The sequence below is a fragment of the Doryrhamphus excisus genome, linkage group LG19, assembly GCF_037039965.1.
Source record: "Doryrhamphus excisus strain RoL-2023G ecotype Guam linkage group LG19, RoL_Dexc_Guam_v1.1, whole genome shotgun sequence".
NCBI classification, from domain to species: Eukaryota; Metazoa; Chordata; class Actinopteri; order Syngnathiformes; family Syngnathidae; genus Doryrhamphus; species Doryrhamphus excisus.
In genome coordinates, this window is record NC_136375.1 from 1,429,017 (window position 1) to 1,451,584 (window position 22,568).

The window sequence follows — 22,568 nt, forward strand, 5'->3', positions numbered from 1 at the left end:
AAAAAATATTACAAAAAATTTCTGCCTTGGACATACGCAGTATTTAGTATTTACCAGTTGCATGAAGCTAATGAAGCTATGATTAGGATTTCTGGTGCTAACGTTAGCTATTAGCTCCCGAGGTGAGGTGTGTATAAACACCATATTGCTGAAGCGTACAAGTACTTTTACTTTTTTTTTTTCCAAGCTTTTCCAACTTGGTACTAATATTTGCATTTTGTACTCTGTGTGAAAACAGGAAGCGGCTAATTGGAATGATCTTAGGTTCCTATTGTGGTTGTTGATGGATTAAAAGGAGGAGCGATGATCATCCTGTCATAACTTTATTGGCTACAAACCTTTCAACAAAACACAAAGGATTTAAAAAAAAAAAAAAAAAAAAAAACTGCGTAGCTGATTTCATGTGAATTTATATACACGAGAATGCTAATGCTAATTATATTTACAATCCGGGGGGGGGGCGTTTTAATTAAATATTTAGAAAAGGGAAGTTTCTTCACAGCTCTGCTTGAGAATTAAATATTATACACATGAATAAGTACTGCGTGTACTACAAGAAAGGGCGGGGGTACTTGTACTGCATGTGCTACGAGAAGACAATTTTTGGTATGGAGCAGCAAACGGCAGTGTGACACTTTGACCTTTCGACGTACAGACGCTGTCTACTTGAACGGCGGCCCAATTTGGAGACCCTTTTGTCATGTGACTCGGTGTCATGTGACGTGTTCTTGCGCGTGCGTGTGTGTGTGTGCGTGCGTGTTAGCTGCTCGCTAGTTGATGAGCTTGGTGGCTCTGGTGTTGGCCTCGTCGATGCGCAGTTTGTTCATGTCCGCCTGGAAACAAGCAAAAAAAAAAAACGGCGGCCATCTTAATACCTTTTCTCCCGTATGATGCAATATTTATGATGCAATATTTACCGTCAAAACAACAAGTATATCATATTTACGTCTTATTTTCTGTCACTATATTGGCTACTCTTGTGTGTAAATGTGACTATAGGGATGCTATTTCATGTCTGGAGGGCTCTAACGATGTTAAAAACCATACAGTATATTTAGGAGATGGATTTCAAAGTCAGAACTACAAATATATTACATGTATTAATATTCAATCCTACTTCCTAGAAATTCACACAAAACGTGTATTTTGAGAGACTATTTTAAAAAGTATACAATTTAATAGTACAAAACATGTATATTTTGAGACACTATTAAAAAACATGTATATTTTTAGACACTATTTTAAAGTATAATTTAATAGTACAAAACATGTATATTTTGAGACACTATTTTAAAAAGTATACAATTTAATAGTACAAAACATGTATATTTTTAGACACTATTTTAAAGTATAATTTAATAGTACAAAACATGTATATTTTTAGACACTTTAAAAATGTATATAATTTAATAGTACAAAACATGTATATTTTTAGACACTATTTTAAAAAGTATATAATTGAATAGTACAAAACGTGTATATTTTTAGACACTATTTTAAAGTATAATTTAATAGTACAAAACATGTATATTTTTAGACACTATTTTAAAGTATAATTTAATAGTACAAAACATGTATATTTTTAGACACTTTTAAAAAGTATATAATTTAATAGTACAAAACATGTATATTTTTAGACACTTTTAAAAAGTATATAATTTAATAGTACAAAACATGTATATTTTTAGACACTATTTTAAAAAGTATATAATTTAGTAGTACAAAACGTTTATATTACACTATTTTAAAGTATAATTTAATAGTACAAAACATGTATATTTTTAGACACTATTTTAAAGTATAATTTAATAGTACAAAACATGTATATTTTTAGACACTATTTTAAAAAGTATATAATAGTACAAAACATGTATATTTTGAGACACTATTTTAAAAAGTATATAATTTAATAGTACAAAACATGTATATTTTTAGACACTATTTCAAAGTATATAATTTAATAGTACAAAACGTGTATATTTTTTAGACACTATTTTAAAAAGTATGTAATTTAATAGTGTAGTATTTTAAAGTATAATTTAATAGTACAAAACGTGTATATTTTGAGACACTATTTTAAAAAGTATATAATTTAATAGCACAAAACATGTATATTTTTAGACACTATTTTAAAGTATATAATGTAATAGTACAAAACATGTATATGTTGAGAGAATATTTTAAAGTATATAATTTAATAGTACAAAACATGTATATTTTTAGACACTATTTTAAAGTATCTAATAGTAAAAAACATGTATATTTTGAGACACTATTTTAAAAAGTATATAATTTAATAGTACAAAACATGTATATTTTTAGACACTTTTAAAATGTATATAATTTAATAGTACAAAACATGTATATTTTTAGACACTATTTTAAAAAGTATATAATTGAATAGTACAAAACGTGTATATTTTTAGACACTATTTTAAAGTATAATTTAATAGTACAAAACATGTATATTTTTAGACACTTTTAAAAAGTATATAATTTAATAGTACAAAACATGTATATTTTGAGACACTATTTTAAAAAGTATATAATTTAGTAGTACAAAACGTTTATATTACACTATTTTAAAGTATAATTTAATAGTACAAAACATGTATATTTTTAGACACTATTTTAAAGTATAATTTAATAGTACAAAAAGTATATTTTGAGACACTATTTTAAAGTATATAATTTAATAGTACAAAACATGTATATTTTTAGACACTATTTTAAAAAGTATATAATTTAATAGTACAAAACATGTATATTTTTAGACACTATTTTAAAGTATAATTTAATAGTACAAAACATGTATATTTTTAGACACTTTTAAAAAGTATATAATTTAATAGTACAAAACATGTATATTTTGAGACACTATTTTAAAAAGTATATAATTTAGTAGTACAAAACGTTTATATTACACTATTTTAAAGTATAATTTAATAGTACAAAACATGTATATTTTTAGACACTATTTTAAAGTATAATTTAATAGTACAAAAAGTATATTTTGAGACACTATTTTAAAGTATATAATTTAATAGTACAAAACATGTATATTTTTAGACACTATTTTAAAGTATAATTTAATAGTACAAAACATGTATATTTTTAGACACTATTTTAAAAAGTATATAATAGTACAAAACATGTATATTTTGAGACACTATTTTAAAAAGTATATAATTTAATAGTACAAAACATGTATATTTTTAGACACTATTTCAAAGTATATAATTTAATAGTACAAAACGTGTATATTTTTTAGACACTATTTTAAAAAGTATGTAATTTAATAGTGTAGTATTTTAAAGTATAATTTAATAGTACAAAACGTGTATATTTTGAGACACTATTTTAAAAAGTATATAATTTAATAGCACAAAACCTGTATATTTTTAGACACTATTTTAAAGTATATAATGTAATAGTACAAAACATGTATATGTTGAGAGAATATTTTAAAGTATATAATTTAATAGTACAAAACATGTATATTTTTAGACACTATTTTAAAGTATCTAATAGTAAAAAACATGTATATTTTGAGACACTATTTTAAAAAGTATATAATTTAATAGTACAAACATGTATACTTTTTTAGACACTATTTCAAAAAGTATATAATTTAATAGTACAAAACATGTATATTTTTAGACACTATTTTAAAGTACATCATTTAATAGTACAAAACATGTATATTTTTAGACGCTATTTTAAAGTATAATTTAATAGTACAAAACATGTATATTTTGAGACACTACTTTAAAAAGTATATAATTTAATAGTATAAAACATGTAGATTTTGAGACACTATTTTAAAGTATAATAGTACAAAACATGTATATTCTGAGAGATGAAGAAAAAACTTATAATTTAATAATAATTTAAATATTATAAACATAAATTTTGTGACATTTTAAAAATATGTAATTTAATAGTGATATTATTATTATTATAAATGTATTAATAAATGTATAAATAAATATATATTCTGAGGAAAAAAAATGTTTTTTTTTTAGATAATACTACCCCTAAAAAAGTAGTATTTTGGGGGGAATATTACAAAGAAAGTCTTATACTGTTATCTTTTTTTTTTTTTACACAAAAAAGTAAGGGTTATATGGAAAAAAATGTTTCAGGTAATATGATGGAAGGTAATATATATTTTGGGGTAAAAAACGTGGTAATACGAGAGGAAAAAGTAACCTTGTCTGTGATGCGGTCGATCTGTTTGTTTTGCTTGTCGATCTCGGTGCCCATGTCCACCGCCATGGTCTTCAGGTTTCCGATGATGCCGCTGACGGCGTTCAGGTTGTCCTCCATCTCGTCCTCGCGGGCGTCGTCGGTTATCCTGCGGCGGCCATGTTGTAGTTTTGAGTGTGTCCATAAGCGTGACATTAAAAACTAAATAAATAAAGAAACGTACCTCTTGATGTACGGGCCGGACGACGGCGGCGGGGCGTTGACCTGACCCGCCTGGCCGTTCCGCACCGCCGATGGCTGCCTCGACACCACCTTGGGACCAGAGTCGGCGTTGCTTTCCGCGTCGCCTCCTCCGATGCCCCACGTGCGCTTGTACCGGGAGTCGTTCTCGATAGACGTCACCCTGGGAGACAGTAGACCATCAGAAGCAGCCAAGTGGGGGGGGGGGGGGGGGGTCAACCACAACGACAGCATAAAGTAGTACAAGTACGCGTTCCTACCTCATCTTGTGGTAATCATCAAAGTAGACGCTCCTTGGACGGGACAGCATGGTGGGAACATTCATTGTCGTTATTGAACCACACATCACGACCATGTTTGGTCTTCATTGTTAAAGCGCCACCATTAAAAGCATGCTCATGGGCAAGAACACTATTGATTTTAAATGATGTCGGCCCCATCGGGGGTGCCCTTTGGACCACAGTCCAATTCCAGTACAGTAGCTACATATAGTAGCTTCCAGTACAGTAGCTACATATAGTAGCGTCCAGTACAGTAGCTACATATAGTAGCGTCCAGTACAGTAGCTACATATAGTACCTTCCAGTACAGTAGCTACATATAGTAGCGTCCAGTACAGTAGCTACATATAGTAGCGTCCAGTACAGTAGCTACATATAGTAGCGTCCAGTACAGTAGCTACATATAGTAGCTTCCAGTACGTAGCTCCAGTACAGTAGCTACATATAGTAGCTTCCAGTACGTAGCTTCCAGTACAGTAGCTACATATAGTAGCTTCCAGTACGTAGCTTCCAGTACAGTAGCTACATATAGTACCTTCCAGTACAGTAGCTACATATAATAGCTTCCAGTACAGTACCTTCCAGTACAGTAGCTACATATAGTAGCTTCCAGTACTGTACCTTCCAGTACAGTAGCTACATATAGTACCTTCCAGTACATAGCTTCCAGTACAGTAGCTACATATAGTAGCTTCCAGTACAGTAGCTACATATAGTAGCTTCCAGTACATAGCTTCCAGTACAGTAGCTACATATAGTAGCTTCCAGTACAGTAGCTACATATAGTACCTTCCAGTACATTGATTCCAGTACAGTAACTTCCAGTACAGTAGCTACATATAGTAGCTTCCAGTACAGTAGCTACATATAGTACCTTCCAGTACAGTAGCTACATATAGTAGCTTCCAGTACAGTAGCTACATATAGTAGCTTCCAGTACGTAGCTTCCAGTACGTAGCTTCCAGTACAGTAGCTACATATAGTAGCTTCCAGTACAGTAGCTACATATAGTAGCTTCCAGTACAGTAGCTACATATAGTACCTTCCAGTACAGTAACTTCCAATACAGTAGCTACATATAGTAGCTTCCAGTACGTAGCTTCCAGTACAGTAGCTACATATAGTAGCTTCCAGTACAGTAGCTACATATAGTACCTTCCAGTACAGTAACTTCCAATACAGTAGCTACATATAGTAGCTTCCAGTACAGTAGCTACATATAGTAGCGTCCAGTACAGTAGCTACATATAGTACCGTCCAGTACAGTAGCTACATATAGTAGCGTCCAGTACAGTAGCTACATATAGTAGCGTCCAGTACAGTAGCTACATATAGTAGCTTCCAGTACGTAGCTTCCAGTACAGTAGCTACATATAGTAGCTTCCAGTACAGTACCTTCCAGTACAGTAGCTACATATAGTAGCTTCCAGTACGTAGCTTCCAGTACAGTAGCTACATATAGTAGCTTCCAGTACAGTAGCTACATATAGTACCGTCCAGTACAGTAGCTACATATAGTACCGTCCAGTACAGTAGCTACATATAGTACCGTCCAGTACAGTAGCTACATATAGTAGCGTCCAGTACAGTAGCTACATATAGTAGCTTCCAGTACGTAGCTTCCAGTACAGTAGCTACATATAGTAGCTTCCAGTACAGTACCTTCCAGTACAGTAGCTACATATAGTAGCTTCCAGTACAGTACCTTCCAGTACAGTAGCTACATATAGTAGCTTCCAGTACAGTAGCTTCCAGTACAGTAGCTACATATAGTAGCTTCCAGTACAGTAGCTTCCAGTACAGTAGCTACATATAGTAGCTTCCAGTACAGTAGCTACATATAGTAGCTTCCAGTACAGTAGCTACATATAGTAGCTTCCAGTACAGTAGCTACATATAGTAGCTTCCAGTACGTAGCTCCAGTACAGTAGCTACATATAGTAGCTTCCAGTACAGTAGCTACATATAGTAGCTTCCAGTACAGTAGCTACATATAGTAGCTTCCAGTACGTAGCTCCAGTACAGTAGCTACATATAGTAGCTTCCAGTACAGTAGCTACATATAGTAGCTTCCAGTACAGTAGCTCCAGTACAGTAGCTTCCTGTATGTAGCATCCGGCTCTGACGGCTGGTTGTTTATACTCGGGAGCATACAAACACTAGCAGACGTGGATTTGACAGATTGTAAAGAACATATACGTAGTACAACACTAGGTATCTGTACTACATCACCACGGTTACCGAAGTACAGTACAGAGGGGTACCCAATGCTTTGAACGACGTCAATCACGATTCCGATGCTTTTTAGACACACGATGATAAAAGTGGAGGAGTGGTGAATGTTGACAGGGGATCAAACCTTCAACACAGTAAATAAAATGACGCATCCACACACAAAGCGATGGGTTCGAACCTGTTACACGGGCAGATGCAGAGTCCGCAACACTTGGAGAGGTCCGACAGGTTCTTCTCGGCGAGCCTCATGTCCTGGTTGATCTGGTCCATGCCGTCCTCCACGCGCTTCAGCTGCTCTGAAACACGCCGCAGCCGCGTCACAAACTTTTACGTTTTTAACGCGCGGGGGGAAAAAAACAACAACAAAAAAACGAGAAGAGGCGGACACCTCCTTGCTGGTCCAGCATCACCATGGTCTTCACGCCCGTGTCTTTGCTCTGCAAAACAGCAGGAGTAGAAACGTCAGGCGTCCATTTGTGACGAGTCTACGGGAAGATGTTTGAGTGTTTCACCTCCTCCGCCATTTGCAGCATCCTGCGCGTGCTTTCCAGCGACTGTGGAATACAAAATGGAGGCCGTTAAAACACATTTGGATGCAATTTTTCCAAGTTTATGTATCTTCCAGACACGACTCGCTCGATATGACAGGAAGACGAAGACGCAAACATAAACAATGGTGCAGGAAGTCATTCATATTCATAAAAAGTCATGCCCCGCCCACTTATGAAACAAGGAAGGAGCATGCAAGAATGCCGTCGGTCCAGGGCGAGCGACGCCCTCCTGTTTCTATTTCTAGCGAGCTATCGACGACAACCACAATAATAAACACAACGATACATTCATATCTCAAAACTCTACATCATCATTAGAATTATTGCTGTATTTTTATTATTTCAATATTTTGTGTAGAGGTCAAATGTGTCCTCAAAAACCTGCCTAATATTTGCACATTCATAACCCGTCTAAGTTTTGAGATAAAATGTAAATAAAGTGTGATACATTTTTATCTTTTTGGTGGAAATGACAGTAAAAGTGTCCAAGCATTGGCTAGCTTTATTTTACAGTAAAATATACATTTAAAAAAAAATTATATATATATAGTTTATGTACATCCATATTTAAATGTAAATGTAGCTATATTATAAAAGGTATAATATACATATCTGTATGTAGGGAAAAATATATATATATTTTTTTTGTTTGGGAAAAAAAATATATATTTTTTTTAATGTAGCGCCATATTTAAATGTAAAACTATCAAAATATTTTAGCTATATTTTAAAAGGTATAGTATACATATTGTATGTAAAAAAAGAAAAAAAAAAATATATTTTTTGTTTTATAATGTAGGTCCATATTTAAATGTAAAACAATTATCAAAATATTTTAGATATATTTTAAAAAGGTATAGCATACATATCTGTATGTAAAAAATAAATAAATAAATATATAAATATATATATATATTTAAAATGTAGCTCCATATTTAAATGTAAACCAATTATCAAAATATTTTAGCTATATTTTAAAAGGTATAGTATACATATCTGTATGTAAAAAAAAATATATATATATTTTTTGTTTTGTTTTTTAATGTGGGTCCATATTTAAATGTAAAACAATTATCAAAATATTTTAGCTATATTTTAAAAAGGTATAGTATACATATCTGTATGTAAAAAAAAATATATATATTTTTTTGTTTTGTTTTTTGTTTTTTAATGTGGGTCCATATTTAAATGTAAAACAATTATCAAAATATTTTAGCTATATTTTAAAAAGGTATAGTATACATATCTGTATGTAAAATATATATATATATATATTTTTTTTGTTTTTTAATGTAGGTCCATATTTAAATGTAAAACAATTATCAAAATATTTTAGCTATATTTTAAAAAGGTATAGTATACATATCTGTATGTAAAAAAAAAAAAATATATATATATATATATATATTTTTGTTTTTGTTTTGTTTTTTGTTTTTAATGTAGGTCCATATTTAAATGTAAAACAATTATCAAAATATTTTAGATATATTTTAAAAGGTAGAGTATACATATCTGTAAGTAAAAAAAATATATTTTTTTTAATGTATGTCCATATTTAAATGTAAAACAATTATCAAAATATTTTAGCTATATTTTAAAAGGTATAGTATGCATATCTGTAGGTAAAAAAATAAAAAATAAAAAAATATATAATTTTTTTAATGTAGCTCCATATTTAAATGTAAAACAATTATCATTTTAAAGGGTATAGCATACATATCTGTATGTATGGATATTTTGACTGGCAGGAAGTAAAATGTAAAAAAAAAAAAAAAAGTTTTAAATGCCAACTAACAGCATCTTTTTTATTTTCCATCCAAAGAGACCAAGTCAACAAACGTGAAAAAACAAAGTATTTTAACGGAGATATTCCTCTAATTTATATGTGAAAGTTAGCCAAAGCGAGGCTGCAGAGATACCTTTGTGCCCTCCGCTGGGCAGGCGCGGCAGAGGGAAGGAAGAAAGAAGAAATATTTGCAGATAAGATGATAAAGTACACACGCAGAGAGAAAAAGAGAAGTGGCAGCCATGATAAGAAGTGGAAGTCCTACGATTCATCATCAAATATTAAAAGACATGTTATTATTATAGATGTGACGTTAGATGACGTTAGCTCTCACACTGCATGGAGACTCGCTACTGTGTGCTCCTCTCATTCTGTGTGGAAGTGGTACGTTTTTGGCTTCTTTGTCGTTCTTTTTCTCTCATTATGTCTACTATATTGGGTAATAGAAATGTAAAGGTGAGTATAGGGGTGTTATTTCATGTGTAGAGGGCTCTCATAATATTAAAAACTCTATTTTTTCTCTCATTATGTCTACTATATTGGGTAATAGAAATGTAAAGGTGACTATAGGGGTGTTATTTCATGTGTAGAGGGCTCTAATAATACTAAAAACTCGATTTTTGTCTCTGATTATGTTTAGTATATTGGATAATAGAAATGTAAAGGTGAGTATAGGGGTGTTATTTCAGGTGTTGAGGGCTCTAATGATATTAAAAACTATTTTTTTCTCATATTATGTTTAGTATATTGGGTAATAGAAATGTAAAGGTGACTATAGGGGTGTTATTTCATGTGTAGAGGGCTCTAATAATATTAAAAACTCGATTTTTGTCTCTGATTATGTTTAGTATATTGGGTAATAGAAATGTAAAGGTGACTATAGGGGTGTTATTTCATGAGTAGAGGGCTCTAATAATACTAAAAACTTGATTTTTGTCTCTTATTATGTCTACTACATCGGGTAATAGAAATGTAAAGGTGACTATAGGGGTGTTGTGCCATGTGTAGAGGGCTCTAATAATACTAAAAACTCGATTTTTGTCTCTGATTATGTTTAGTATATTGGGTAATAGAAATGTAAAGGTGACTATAGGGGTGTTATTTCATGTGTTGAGGGCTCTAATGATATTAAAAACTATTTTTTTCTCTTATTATGTCTACTATATTGGGTAATAGAAATGTAAAGGTGACTATAGGGGTGTTATTTCATGTGTAGAAGGCTCTAATAATACTAAAAACTATTTTTTTCTCATATTATGTTTAGTATATTAGGTAATAGAAATGTAAAGGTGAGTATAGGGGTGTTATTTCATGTGTAGAGGGCTCTAATAATACTAAAAACTTGATTTTTGTCTCTTATTATGTCTACTATATTGGGTAATAGAAATGTAAAGGTGACTATAGGGGTGTTATTTCATGTGTAGAGGGCTCTAATAATACTAAAAACTCGATTTTTGTCTCTGATTATGTTTAGTATATTGGGTAATAGAAATGTAAAGGTGACTATAGGGGTGTTATTTCATGTGTTGAGGGCTCTAATGATATTAAAAACTATTTTTTTCTCTTATTATGTCTACTATATTGGGTAATAGAAATGTAAAGGTGACTATAGGGGTGTTATTTCATGTGTAGAGGGCTCTAATAATATTAAAAACTAAATTTTTTTCTCTTATTATGTTTAGTATATTGGGTAATAGAAATGTAAAGGTGACTATAGGGGTGTTATGTCATGTGTAGAGGGCTCTAATAATATTAAAAAGTATTTTTTCTCTCATTATGTCTACTATATTGGGTAATAGAAATGTAAAGGTGACTATAGGGGTGTTATTTCATGTGTAGAGGGCTCTAATAATACTAAAAACTCGATTTTTGTCTCTTATTATGTTTAGTATATTGGGTAATAGAAATGTAAAGGTGACTATAGGGGTGTTATTTCATGTGTTGAGGGCTCTAATAATATTAAAAACTCGATTTTTGTCTTTGATTATGTTTAGTATATTGGGTAATAGAAATGTAAAGGTGAGTATAGGGGTGTTATTTCATGTGTAGAGGGCTCTAATAATATTAAAAACTCGATTTTTGTCTCTGATTATGTTTAGTATATTGGGTAATAGAAATGTAAAGGTGACCATAGGGATGTTATTTCATGAGTAGAGGGCTCTAATAATACTAAAAACTTGATTTTTGTCTCTTATTATGTCTACTATATCGGGTAATAGAAAGGTAAAGGTGACTATAGGGGTGTTGTGCCATGTGTAGAGGGCTCTAATAATACTAAAAACTCGATTTTTGTCTCTGATTATGTTTAGTATATTGGGTAATAGAAATGTAAAGGTGACTATAGGGGTGTTATTTCATGTGTTGAGGGCTCTAATGATATTAAAAACTATTTTTTTCTCTTATTATGTCTACTATATTGGGTAATAGAAATGTAAAGGTGACTATAGGGGTGTTATTTCATGTGTAGAAGGCTCTAATAATACTAAAAACTTGATTTTTGTCTCTTATTATGTCTACTATATTGGGTAATAGAAATGTAAAGGTGACTATAGGGGTGTTATTTCATGAGTAGAGGGCTCTAATAATACTAAAAACTCGATTTTTGTCTCTGATTATGTTTAGTATATTGGGTAATAGAAATGTAAAGGTGACTATAGGGGTGTTATTTCATGTGTAGAGGGCTCTAATAATACTAAAAACTCGATTTTTGTCTCTTATTATGTTTAGTATATTGGGTAATAGAAATGTAAAGGTGACTATAGGGGTGTTATTTCATGTGTTGAGGGCTCTAATGATATTAAAAACTATTTTTTTCCTCTTATTATGTCTACTATATTGGGTAATAGAAATGTAAAGGTGACTATAGGGGTGTTATTTCATGTGTAGAGGGCTCTAATATTAAAAACTAAATTTTTTTCTCTTATTATGTTTAGTATATTGGGTAATAGAAATGTAAAGGTGACTATAGGGGTGTTATTTCATGTGTAGAGGGCTCTAATAATATTAAAAACTCAATTTTTTCTCTTATGTTTAGTATATTGGGTAATAGAAATGTAAAGGTGACTATAGGGGTGTTATGTCATGTGTAGAGGGCTCTAATAATATTAAAAAGTATTTTTTCTCTCATTATGTCTACTATATTTGGTAATAGAAATGTAAAGGTGACTATATATATATATATATATATGTATATATTCCCATGCAGGAACAACGCACATTGCCTGTTCTACAAACAGTGCTTGACAAAGCCGCTTTCAGGGACACGAGGAGTGTTACACAACAACTCAATAACTAAACAGACGTCAGTGTTGACACAAGAGGGACGACCCAGCCCAGCAGGATGATATTAATACTGTATTCATGCAGAATATGGATATATATTAGTGAGTGTAAACACTAGATGAAATGGTTTCAGACTCTGGGCACCTCATCGGTCACTTGGTTGGCCCTGGCGGCGATCTGCTCCACCGTCATGTTGTCCATGTTGCTGCTGTCCTGTTTGGACGTTCCTCCCGTGGCACCGAGCTCGATATTCTGCGGCCTGAGAGACAACAGCACGATATTTAAGAAGTGGTTTAGGAGGATGGAAACAGAAGAAGAAGAAAACAGGTTGTTTCGCTGAAGGGCTTGTTCGAGATGATAATAATAAACGATGTTTGGCTCCCGATGAGCGATAAGCAGTCATGAGACTGAAACATTAACATTTTTACGAGACACACGTCAGCATTCGTGCAGGAAGAGTGCAAAGCGCTGCCTGGCAGTCGGAAAACTGAGCTTACTTGCTGTTGTTCGATGACGTTAAAGGAGCTACAGCTTTGTACTTGAATAAATACTATTTGAATTTGGAAATATACATCTGCGTACTCAAATACACATAGCGTTTTTACAGTCAGGTGTTTTATTTTTAGGGTCAGACCTTTGGCCCCGGACATGGCGTGGGAGATTGTAAAACAAGCATTTTTGTCTTGGTTATGTTGTTTTGATATTTTGGCTAAATGTGTTTGGCTAAATTTGTGTCGATGTGAAAGTTATGCTTCAAATGTATCTTATCACAAAAAGTTGCTTTTTTCCCTCCCTTTTCTTGTTGGGAACTGATATTTTCCTGAAACTTACCTATGTTGTGTGACCATAGGGGTGTTATTTCATGTGTAGAGGGCTCTAATAATATTAAAAACTTGATATTTGTCACTTATTATGTCTACAATATTGGGTAATAGAAATGTAAAGGTGACTATAGGGGTGTTATTTCATGTGTAGAGGGCTCTAATAATACTAAAAACTCGATTTTTGTCTCTTATTACGTCTACTATATTGGGTAATAGAAATGTAAAGGTGACTATAGGGGTGTTATTTCATGTGTAGAGGGCTCTAATAATATTAAAAACTATTTTTTTTTTCTCTTATTACGACAACTATAGTGGGTAATAGAAATGTAAAGGTGACTATAGGGGTGTTATTTCATGTGTAGAGGGCTCTAATAATACTAAAAACACGATATTTGTCTCTTATTACGTCTACTATATTGGGTAATAGAAATGTAAAGATGACTATAGGGGTGTTATTTCATGTGTAGAGGGCTCTAATAATATTAAAAACTATTTTGTCTCTTATGTCTACTATATTGGGTAATAGAAATGTAAAGGTGACTATAGGGGTGTTATGTCATGTGTAGAGGGCTCTAATAATACTAAAAACTCGATTTTTGTCTCTTATTACGTCTACTATATTGGGTAATAGAAATGTAAAGGTGACTATAGGGGTGTTATTTCATGTGTAGAGGGCTCTAATAATATTAAAAACTCATTTTTTTCTCTATTACGTCTACTATATTGGGTAATAGAAATGTAAAGGTGACTATAGGGGTGTTATGTCATGTGTAGAGGGCTCTAATAATACTAAAAACTCGATTTTTGTCTCTTATTATGTCTACTATATTGGGTTATAGAAATGTAAAGGTGACTATAGGGGTGTTATGTCATGTGTAGAGGGCTCTAATAATATTAAAAACTATTTTTTTTTCTCTTATGTCTACTATATTGGGTAATAGAAATGTAAATGTGACTATAGGGGTGTCATTTCATGTGTAGAGGGCTCTAATAATATTAAAAACTCGATTTTTGTCCCTTATTATGTCTACTATATTGGGTAATAGAAATGTAAAGGTGACTATAGGGGTGTTATGTCATGTGTAGAGGGCTCTAATAATATTAAAAACTATTTTTTTCTCTCATTATGTCTACTATATTGGGTAATAGAAATGTAAAGGTGACTATAGGGGTGTTATGTCATGTGTAGAGGGCTCTAATAATATTAAAAACTATTTTTTTTCTCTCATTATGTCTACTATATTGGGTAATAGAAATGTAAAGTTGACTATAGGGGTGTTATTTCATGTGTAGAGGGCTCTAATAATATTAAAAACTCAGTCATAAGACCATGAAAACATTTGATTTATAAACGAGTCCTAAATTGGAAAAAGTCACTTATGGCCGTGTCTGGAACCAATTAATCGCTATAAATAAGGGAGTACTGTGTAAGTAAAAAGTGAATCAAGTACACAATAGCGCTTCTTGGAGACTTACACTCAATAGCATTAAAGTTACAGACGTAACTTCCTAAATTCCAGCATCCATTCCAGAACTTGTCATACTTTAAAAGCATAGAAAAATATGATAATATGGGACCATCAAACTTACTTTCACTTGTTGGTTTTTTTTTTTTGCCCTTTCATTTTTATGGCTTTAAAGTCAAGAGTCGAGCATCCTGAGGATTTCCTGGCGACGCAGCGCCAGTAGAATGAGCCCAATTGTGACTGTTGGAAGGCAGTTGGTGTCAATTCAAAAGCACAAAGTCGTCGGCGAGTCCCGACATGCTCGCCGTGCTCATGTAAGCATCACCGGTTCGGGCAGGCTCGTTTTGGAAGCTTTAACTTTACAAGCGCTGCAGCAGAGTCACGTATTAATAGTAAAAAAATAACAACAACAATCTCCAGTGTCCGAGCGCACGCCTCGTGGGAATTGCGCCGACTATAAAAGTTCCTGCTGCTTCCTGTGCAGTCAAATCTGCAGCGATGGCGCTTTTGGCGGAAAAAGGAAAGACGGTCTACTCGTTAGGAGGACTTATGATCGTTGCTTTTACGATAAATTACGATAAATTCATGAATGTAATGATCATATGTGGCATAATAATGACACTACACCGTATCAAAAGCAATAAACTTTCATTTCTGACGAGGATTTAAGCTTGTAATTTGAATATCAAGACCTTTTAAATAAAAGTAAACAAAAACAAATAAAAAACAAACAAACATATCCAAATAAAAGGCATATGTGAGCTCATTTGCATATATAATTCCACGTGGAATACGGCGTTTAAATAGAATGAGCTATAGTCTAATAAAGTTATTTACTTACAAACTTGAATTTTGTTCAATTCAGTAAAAAAAAAAGATGGTGATAAAATTTAAATTTTGAAAAAATGCATTATTATTTTTTTTAAATATAAATTAGACCTCAGCACAATCTAAAATACAATTAAAGAATAAAAACAAAAGCATTTATAGATTGAAAACAGTAGTAATTTTAATAAAAAAATGAACTATTAGGAGAATAAAGTCATCATAAAAGAAAACACTGCATAAAGCTGAAATATTAAAGACTAAAATTTTTTTATAAAGCTGGAATATTACAATAAACAAAGACAAAGTGGTGATTTGAGGAAAACTAGGTAGGGTAAAAGTTAGAATATTGAGATAACAAAGTCAAAATATTATGTGAATAAAGACATAATATTACATAATAAAATATGGCAAGAAAGTTGAAATATGCAGGTTTAAAAAATTAAAAATTTTGATTTTTTGACTTTGATTTTTCAGCATGTGGAAAAAGTTTGAACACCCCTGTGTCATGGCAATCTGATAATTATTTGAAGAACTGCATTTTAAGGTGCATATATTGGAGACAAGTTGAGGATGTCAGGATAGGTACGCTGTGCTTGTCTACTGGATTACGTCCATGTATTGTATTATTTTTCCCTCACAGATGATGAACTCATGAGGTCTTTTTTTTTTTTTTTTTTTTTTAAAGAGTTCTGGTTTTTCTCCCCAAACCGGTTTCTCCAGATCTTGGTGGCGGAGCACACAATGACGTTCTGGCTTCTCTGGTACATTCACACTAACCGATTCTGAATCAAGTATACTTCTTACACTGCATTTATTGAATGTTCCAAATAAATTTAAGGGTTTTTGAAGTTCTACTGAGCAAACAAATGGAGCAAAAAATATGCACTATTCAGTTACATTTATAAAAAAATATATATAATTTTTTAAATTTATTTCTGTACAGCATAGCCGCCAAATTCCGAGCATTTATAAAACACAATCACTTTATGTGTGTTAAAGTAGGAAGTGTTGATCTCGCGAGAAAACAAACAAGTTGTGGGTCACTTGACAAACAGGTGACGTTCGCGTTAAAGACAAAACGCGATAAAAATAAAAAGATAAAGACATAAAAGTAAACCAGTCTTGATGTAAAATAAACCCATGTGTGCATCAAGTGTATAATAAATGACTTACATTGTGGGAAAAGTTGACATTAACCGGCAGGGTCCACGCAAGTCGCCTAACTAGCCGACAGCTAGCTAGCTAGTCAAGTTAGCTAAGCTAGTTCCGCTTTCCCGGATACAACCGCCTCACACCGCCACCCAAATAACAATGCCGACAGACGCGACGGGGAAGATAAGTCGTCCGGGGGAGGTCGGTACTTACCGTTAACCCTCCCTGCGGCGAGGCTTGATCTCCTCCTTGAGTCAGGTATGCGAACTTGACGGCGGACAACTTCTGGATTCCTTCACTTCTTCCTCGACAGTCGACCTGAATGGTGCTTTTAGGGACTGTCGGAAATTATGCTTTTAGTGAAATGTGAGAATGTAAAAAAAATGAAAACACCACAGAAAATATTTTAATTAAGTAATATAACAACACATGTGACATATACTGTGATATTTAATAAATAAAAACTGATTTTGTTTATATCAAACTGCAACTGTAACAGGATCGCCTGTGCTTTTGAACGTTGTACACTCCGGAAGTGAAGCGACGTTGCTGCTTTTCCCCACAAGATGGCAGCATTTCTTTCTTTTGTGTTTTTTGTGTGTTTTTATTCACTGATTAATGTTTTTTATTGCATAGCATCGACAATATTTCTGCTTTAAACCACTAAAGCACCGAACACGCGTTCATTTTATAGTTATTCACACGTTCAGTACCAAGGGGACAAAAAAATGATGACAATTTGCACTATTCTGTGTTTAAAATGTGCTCAGCTCTGCCTTCCCATGTATCTTTTATAGAGTCTACACAACATGCATTATTCAAAATAACACATGGCCCATCTGGACTCCTGAGTGTGTGTCACATAGTTAACTTTTCCTGACTTATCATTTCACGCCACATCCAACAGCGCTTGAAGAGCAAATTATTTCCCTGTGCTGCGTAAGGTGTATATAAATATGATATAAATATATATATGTGTGTAATAGTGAGTGCAGATGGCACATTCAAGTCAAGATCAAGCTCTTTCATCATGCTCTTGCTCATTAATACAGACGGGAAGCGCTGCCCTAATTCCATAATTCCGGAAACCATGCCAGTGAGAGACAAAAAAAAAATAAAGTACAAGAAAAAAAACGAAGAAGAAGAAGATAGGATTAGCCTATTGTCTGCAAATACGCGTTTTGGAAGCGAGGAAGCAAACAGAGGAGTAATATGGAAAAAGGATGCATTGCCATCTGTATTTCCTTGGCTTTACTTCCTGGATTGCAGCCCAAATGCTGTCTTACAGACCACAAAAAAAAAAAAAAAAGAGAAGTCACTCCTGCCAATTATTGTTCCACATCGCAAGCCAATTAGAAAAAAAAAGAGGCAAAAATAAATGCTGAATTAGACCGGCGTGTTTAGCTAACGTGTGGCGAATGATGACTTCCTAGCACATCTGTTCGTTTGTGGCCCACTTCCAGTTGTAACACTTACACAAAAAAAAAAACCCATCAACAACAACAACACCGAAGGCCCTTCAATGAAAGCCAGTACAGAAAAAAATAATCCTTTGATAAGTATTAATATAACGCAGGCTGTATAAAAGTTAATATTTGATAGTGTGTTTGTGGCTGAGTGCACTCCTAAATTTTATGGTGATTTGCCGCCCCCTTGTGTTTGAATGCGGAATTGTTCAAACTATTCTCGTATCGTTAATGTGATTTAATTCTAATTTCTGGAGATTTGCTGTCCCCTTGTGTTTGAATGTGGAATTGTTCAAACTCTTGTATCGTTAATGTCATTTAATTCCCATAATGTTTTGACTTTATTTATGTAACATTATCATTTTTTCGCAATCAAATATTCCAAAATTTTTTTATGTTATTTATAATATTAATTGGTTCCATATCTGACTGCGATAAATTGGGATAAACTAGACTAGCCAGCCAATCACAGGGCACATATAGACAAACAACCATTCACACTCACATTCATACATATGGACAATTTGGAGTGGCTAATTAACCTAGCATGTTTTTGGAAAAATATTTATGACTTTCTAAATAAATTTTTTTAAACATTGTTAGAGCTTTGTAGACATGAAATAACACCCCTATAGTCACCTTTACATTCCTATTATTCATTGTTCATACAACACGTTGCTTAACTCTTGTGCTTGTGCCGCGCTAGCAAGCTAGCGAGCTAGCCTCAAATATATTTCTTCTAAACTTAAGAAGCCAAAAATGTAACGCTTTTAAACGACATGCTATGGCTAACGTCATGACTTCATGCAGTGTTAGGGTCATGTTATTTCTGGATGAAAAGGTGACTATAGGGGTGTTATTTCATGTCTACAAAGCTCTAACAATGTTAAAAAAAATGTATTTAGAAAGTCATAAATATACGTCTTGTGCTGGAAGACACAGCCATCCCAAGGAGACACGGACATCGTAAGTGCCGTTGATGTTTCTAGTAGCATTAGCTCCCGAGCTAGCATATGAAAATTAATGCGCTAGGAAATAAGTTTTGACAATGTTTTAAATCGTCAAAATGCTATCGTCAACGTAGCATAGCATGGATAGCAAACCATACAATGTTGTTCCTCCCAATGACGTGCATTGTTAGCTAGCTCATACACTGGCAGTCAATAGAAATATATGAATCATTTCTTTAGGACAGGGATTCCCAAAGTGTGGGCCGCGGCCCCCTGGTGGGCCGTGGTGGTACTGCAGGTGGGCCATGAGATTTTGTAAAAAACATGATTTTTATTTATTTATTTGTTTATCTATTTATTTATCTATTTATTAATTATTATTATTATTTTTTAAAAATATTTTTATTGTAAAATATTTATTGCACAATTAAAAAATATTTATAGGTCTAAGTAACAACCTGTTGAGTGTTATTGACCTGTCACAATATTTTAGGAACATAATAATAATAATAATAATAATAATAATAATAATAATAATAATAATAATAATAATAATAATAATAATAATAATAATAATAATAATAATAATAATAATAATAATAATAATAATAATAATAATAATAATAATAATAACTGACTGTGTGGCCAACATGCTAAAAAAAACAAAAAAAATCCAACAAACAAGGCAAAATGTCAGGAGAGAGAGTACTATAAGCTACCCAGCATGCCTTGCGGCAGGAATATATGGGTATTGTGCATTGATATTTTTATATGCCCACAGCTTTGATGTTTAAAAAAAGTCATTAAGACACTTTGTGGGCCTGCTGTGGCTTGTGGGCTGCAGTTTGCCCACCCTTGAGACAAAAGATACTGTAAATGATAAACAAGGTAGCCATGGCAACCGGGAGGCTGTGATTGGTCCACAAGTGAAAATGAGCCAAGAGTGATTGAAATGAGCAGACACGTACCTCCGCTGTGGTCTTGACGCAAGTAGCTGCTGGACGCGGTGCTTGTGTGTCCGCAGCCAGACGAGCTGTCGCGTCGCCGTGGGAGGAAAACACCGAGGCCGGACAGGATTGATTCCATCGGAATCATTTCACGCTTTTTGACTGCCAACGCCCACGTCACAGGTAATGGAATGGAATGGAATAAAATACATTAAAATAGAAGAGAATAGAATAGAATAAAATAAAATAGAATGCAATAGAATAGAAGAAAATAAAATAGAATAGAATAAAATAGAAGAGAATAAAATAGAAGAGAATAAAATAGAATAGAATAAAATAGCATAAAATAGAATAGAATAGAATAGAATAAAATAGAAGAGAATAAAATAGAATAGAATAAAATAGCATAAAATAGAATAGAATACAATAGAATAGAAGAAAATAGAATAGAAGAAAATAGAATAGAACAGAATAGAATCGAATAAAATAAAAAGTAACATAAAATAGACTAGAATAGAATAAAATAAAAAGTAAAATAAAATAAAATAGAATAAAATAAAATGAAATAAAATAGAATAGAAAATAGAATAGAAAATAGAATAGAAAATAGAATAGAAAATAGAATAGAAAATAGAATAGAATAGAATAAAATAAAATAGAATAGAATAGAATAAAATAAAATGAAATAAAATGAAATAAAATAGAATAAAATAAAACAGAATAAAATAAAATAGAATAGAACAGAATAAAATAGACTCAAATAGAATAGAATAAAATAAAAAGTAAAATAAAATAAAATAGAATAAAATAGAATAGAACAGAATAAAATAGAATAGAATAAAATAAAAAGTAAAATAAAATAAAATAGACTAGAATAGAATAAAATAAAATAGAATGGAATAAAATAGAATAGAACAGAATAAAATAGAATACAATAAAATAAAATAAAAAGTAAAATAAAATAAAATAGAATAAAATGAAATAAAATAGAATAGAAAATAGAATAGAATAGAATAAAATATAATACAATAAAATAAAATAGACTCAAATAGAATAGAATAAAATAAAAAGTAAAATAAAATAGAATAAAATAAAATAGAATAGAAAATAGAATAGAATAAAATAAAACAGAATAAAATAGAATAAAATACAATAAAAAATAAAATAAAATAAAATAAAATAAAATAAAATAAAATAAAATAAAATAAAATAAAATAAAATAAAATAAAATAAAATAAAATAAAATAAAAAGCACCCACACTGCAAGAAATCCCACTGTATTCCATTTCCAAGTAGACAAAAAGACAATCTTTATTTGTGTGTTTCTCCTTTCTGTGTTTACTCTCAATCGGCCACAGAAAAAAAACCAAGAAAAAAATCAGCACAAAGAAGAAAAAAAGTAGACAAAGTCGTACAAGATGGCGTCCTCCCTCCACCGCTAGCCATCATCAGAAACCAAAGAATCGGTGGAATAGAAGAAGACATGGATTTTTTTTTTGTTTGTTTGTTTTAATCTTCCACAGGCTACGCCTCCCCCGCCCCCGTCCCCACCCCCACCCCCACCCATCACTGCATCCCACACGACAGTGATTTTTAAATGCTACAAAAATAAGAGGAAACGGGGAAGGAGGTGCTTCCCCTTGTTTGTGTTTGTGTGTGTGTGTGTGTGTGTGTGCGTGTGTGTATTGTTGGCCGTTTTCTTTACATGTCACAAGAATTTAGTAGTAAATTGTACCAAAATACTTATTTTATTTTATGTTATTTTTCCCACAAAAATGCCATATTTTGCTAAGATTTCAAAAAAGTTTGGGTAGGGGTGTCCAAAGTGCGGCCATTAGGCCATTTGTGGCACATGACTGATTTTTTATTGCCACTTTATAAATTTATAGTTTAACACAATAACTAAAAAAAAACAGAAGTTGAAAAAATAGCTGTAATATCACAAGAATAATTTTTTAAAATTATTTATGCGAAAAACAAAAAAAAATTTTGGGAGAAAAAATGGTGTAACAAATGGCAAAGAGTAACATTGATACTAATATTAGTTTTTATAATAATTATTAATTATTTAGTTATTATTTAGCTAATTATTTAATTATAATTTTGCTAAGATTTAAAAAAAAAAAATAGGGCAGGGGCATCCAAAGTGTGGCCATTGGGCCATTTATGGCCCATAGATGATTTTTTTATTGGCACTTTATAAATTTATAGTTTAACACAATAACTACAAAAAAATCAGAAGTTGAAAAAATAACTAATTTCACAAGAATAATTTTTAAAAATTATTTATGCAAAAAAAAGTTTTTGGGAAAAATTGTGTAATAAACAGCAAAGAGTAAAATTGATACTAA

The 22,568-nt window shown here is 32.1% G+C and overlaps 1 protein-coding gene across 2 annotated transcripts; it reads right to left on the minus strand.

The window, feature by feature from the left end:
• Positions 1–306: 306 nt before the first annotated feature.
• On the minus strand, positions 307–17,219 carry snap23.1 (synaptosome associated protein 23.1). 2 transcript variants are annotated; one of them, XM_058056018.2, is made up of 8 exons: positions 17,068–17,219; positions 12,729–12,843; positions 7,478–7,519; positions 7,354–7,402; positions 7,144–7,261; positions 4,433–4,612; positions 4,213–4,357; positions 307–833 (listed from the first exon to the last, which is right to left on the minus strand). In XM_058056018.2, exons 2-8 carry the CDS (start codon positions 12,783–12,785, stop codon positions 771–773), a joined length of 654 nt encoding a protein of 217 aa, XP_057912001.2. In that variant the 5' UTR covers positions 12,786–12,843; positions 17,068–17,219; the 3' UTR covers positions 307–770. The 2 variants fall into 2 exon arrangements, with proteins under 2 accessions (XP_057912001.2, XP_057912000.2); XM_058056017.2 differs by lacking the exon at positions 17,068–17,219 and adding an exon at positions 16,876–17,039.
• Between the last annotated feature and the right edge of the window lie 5,349 nt (positions 17,220–22,568).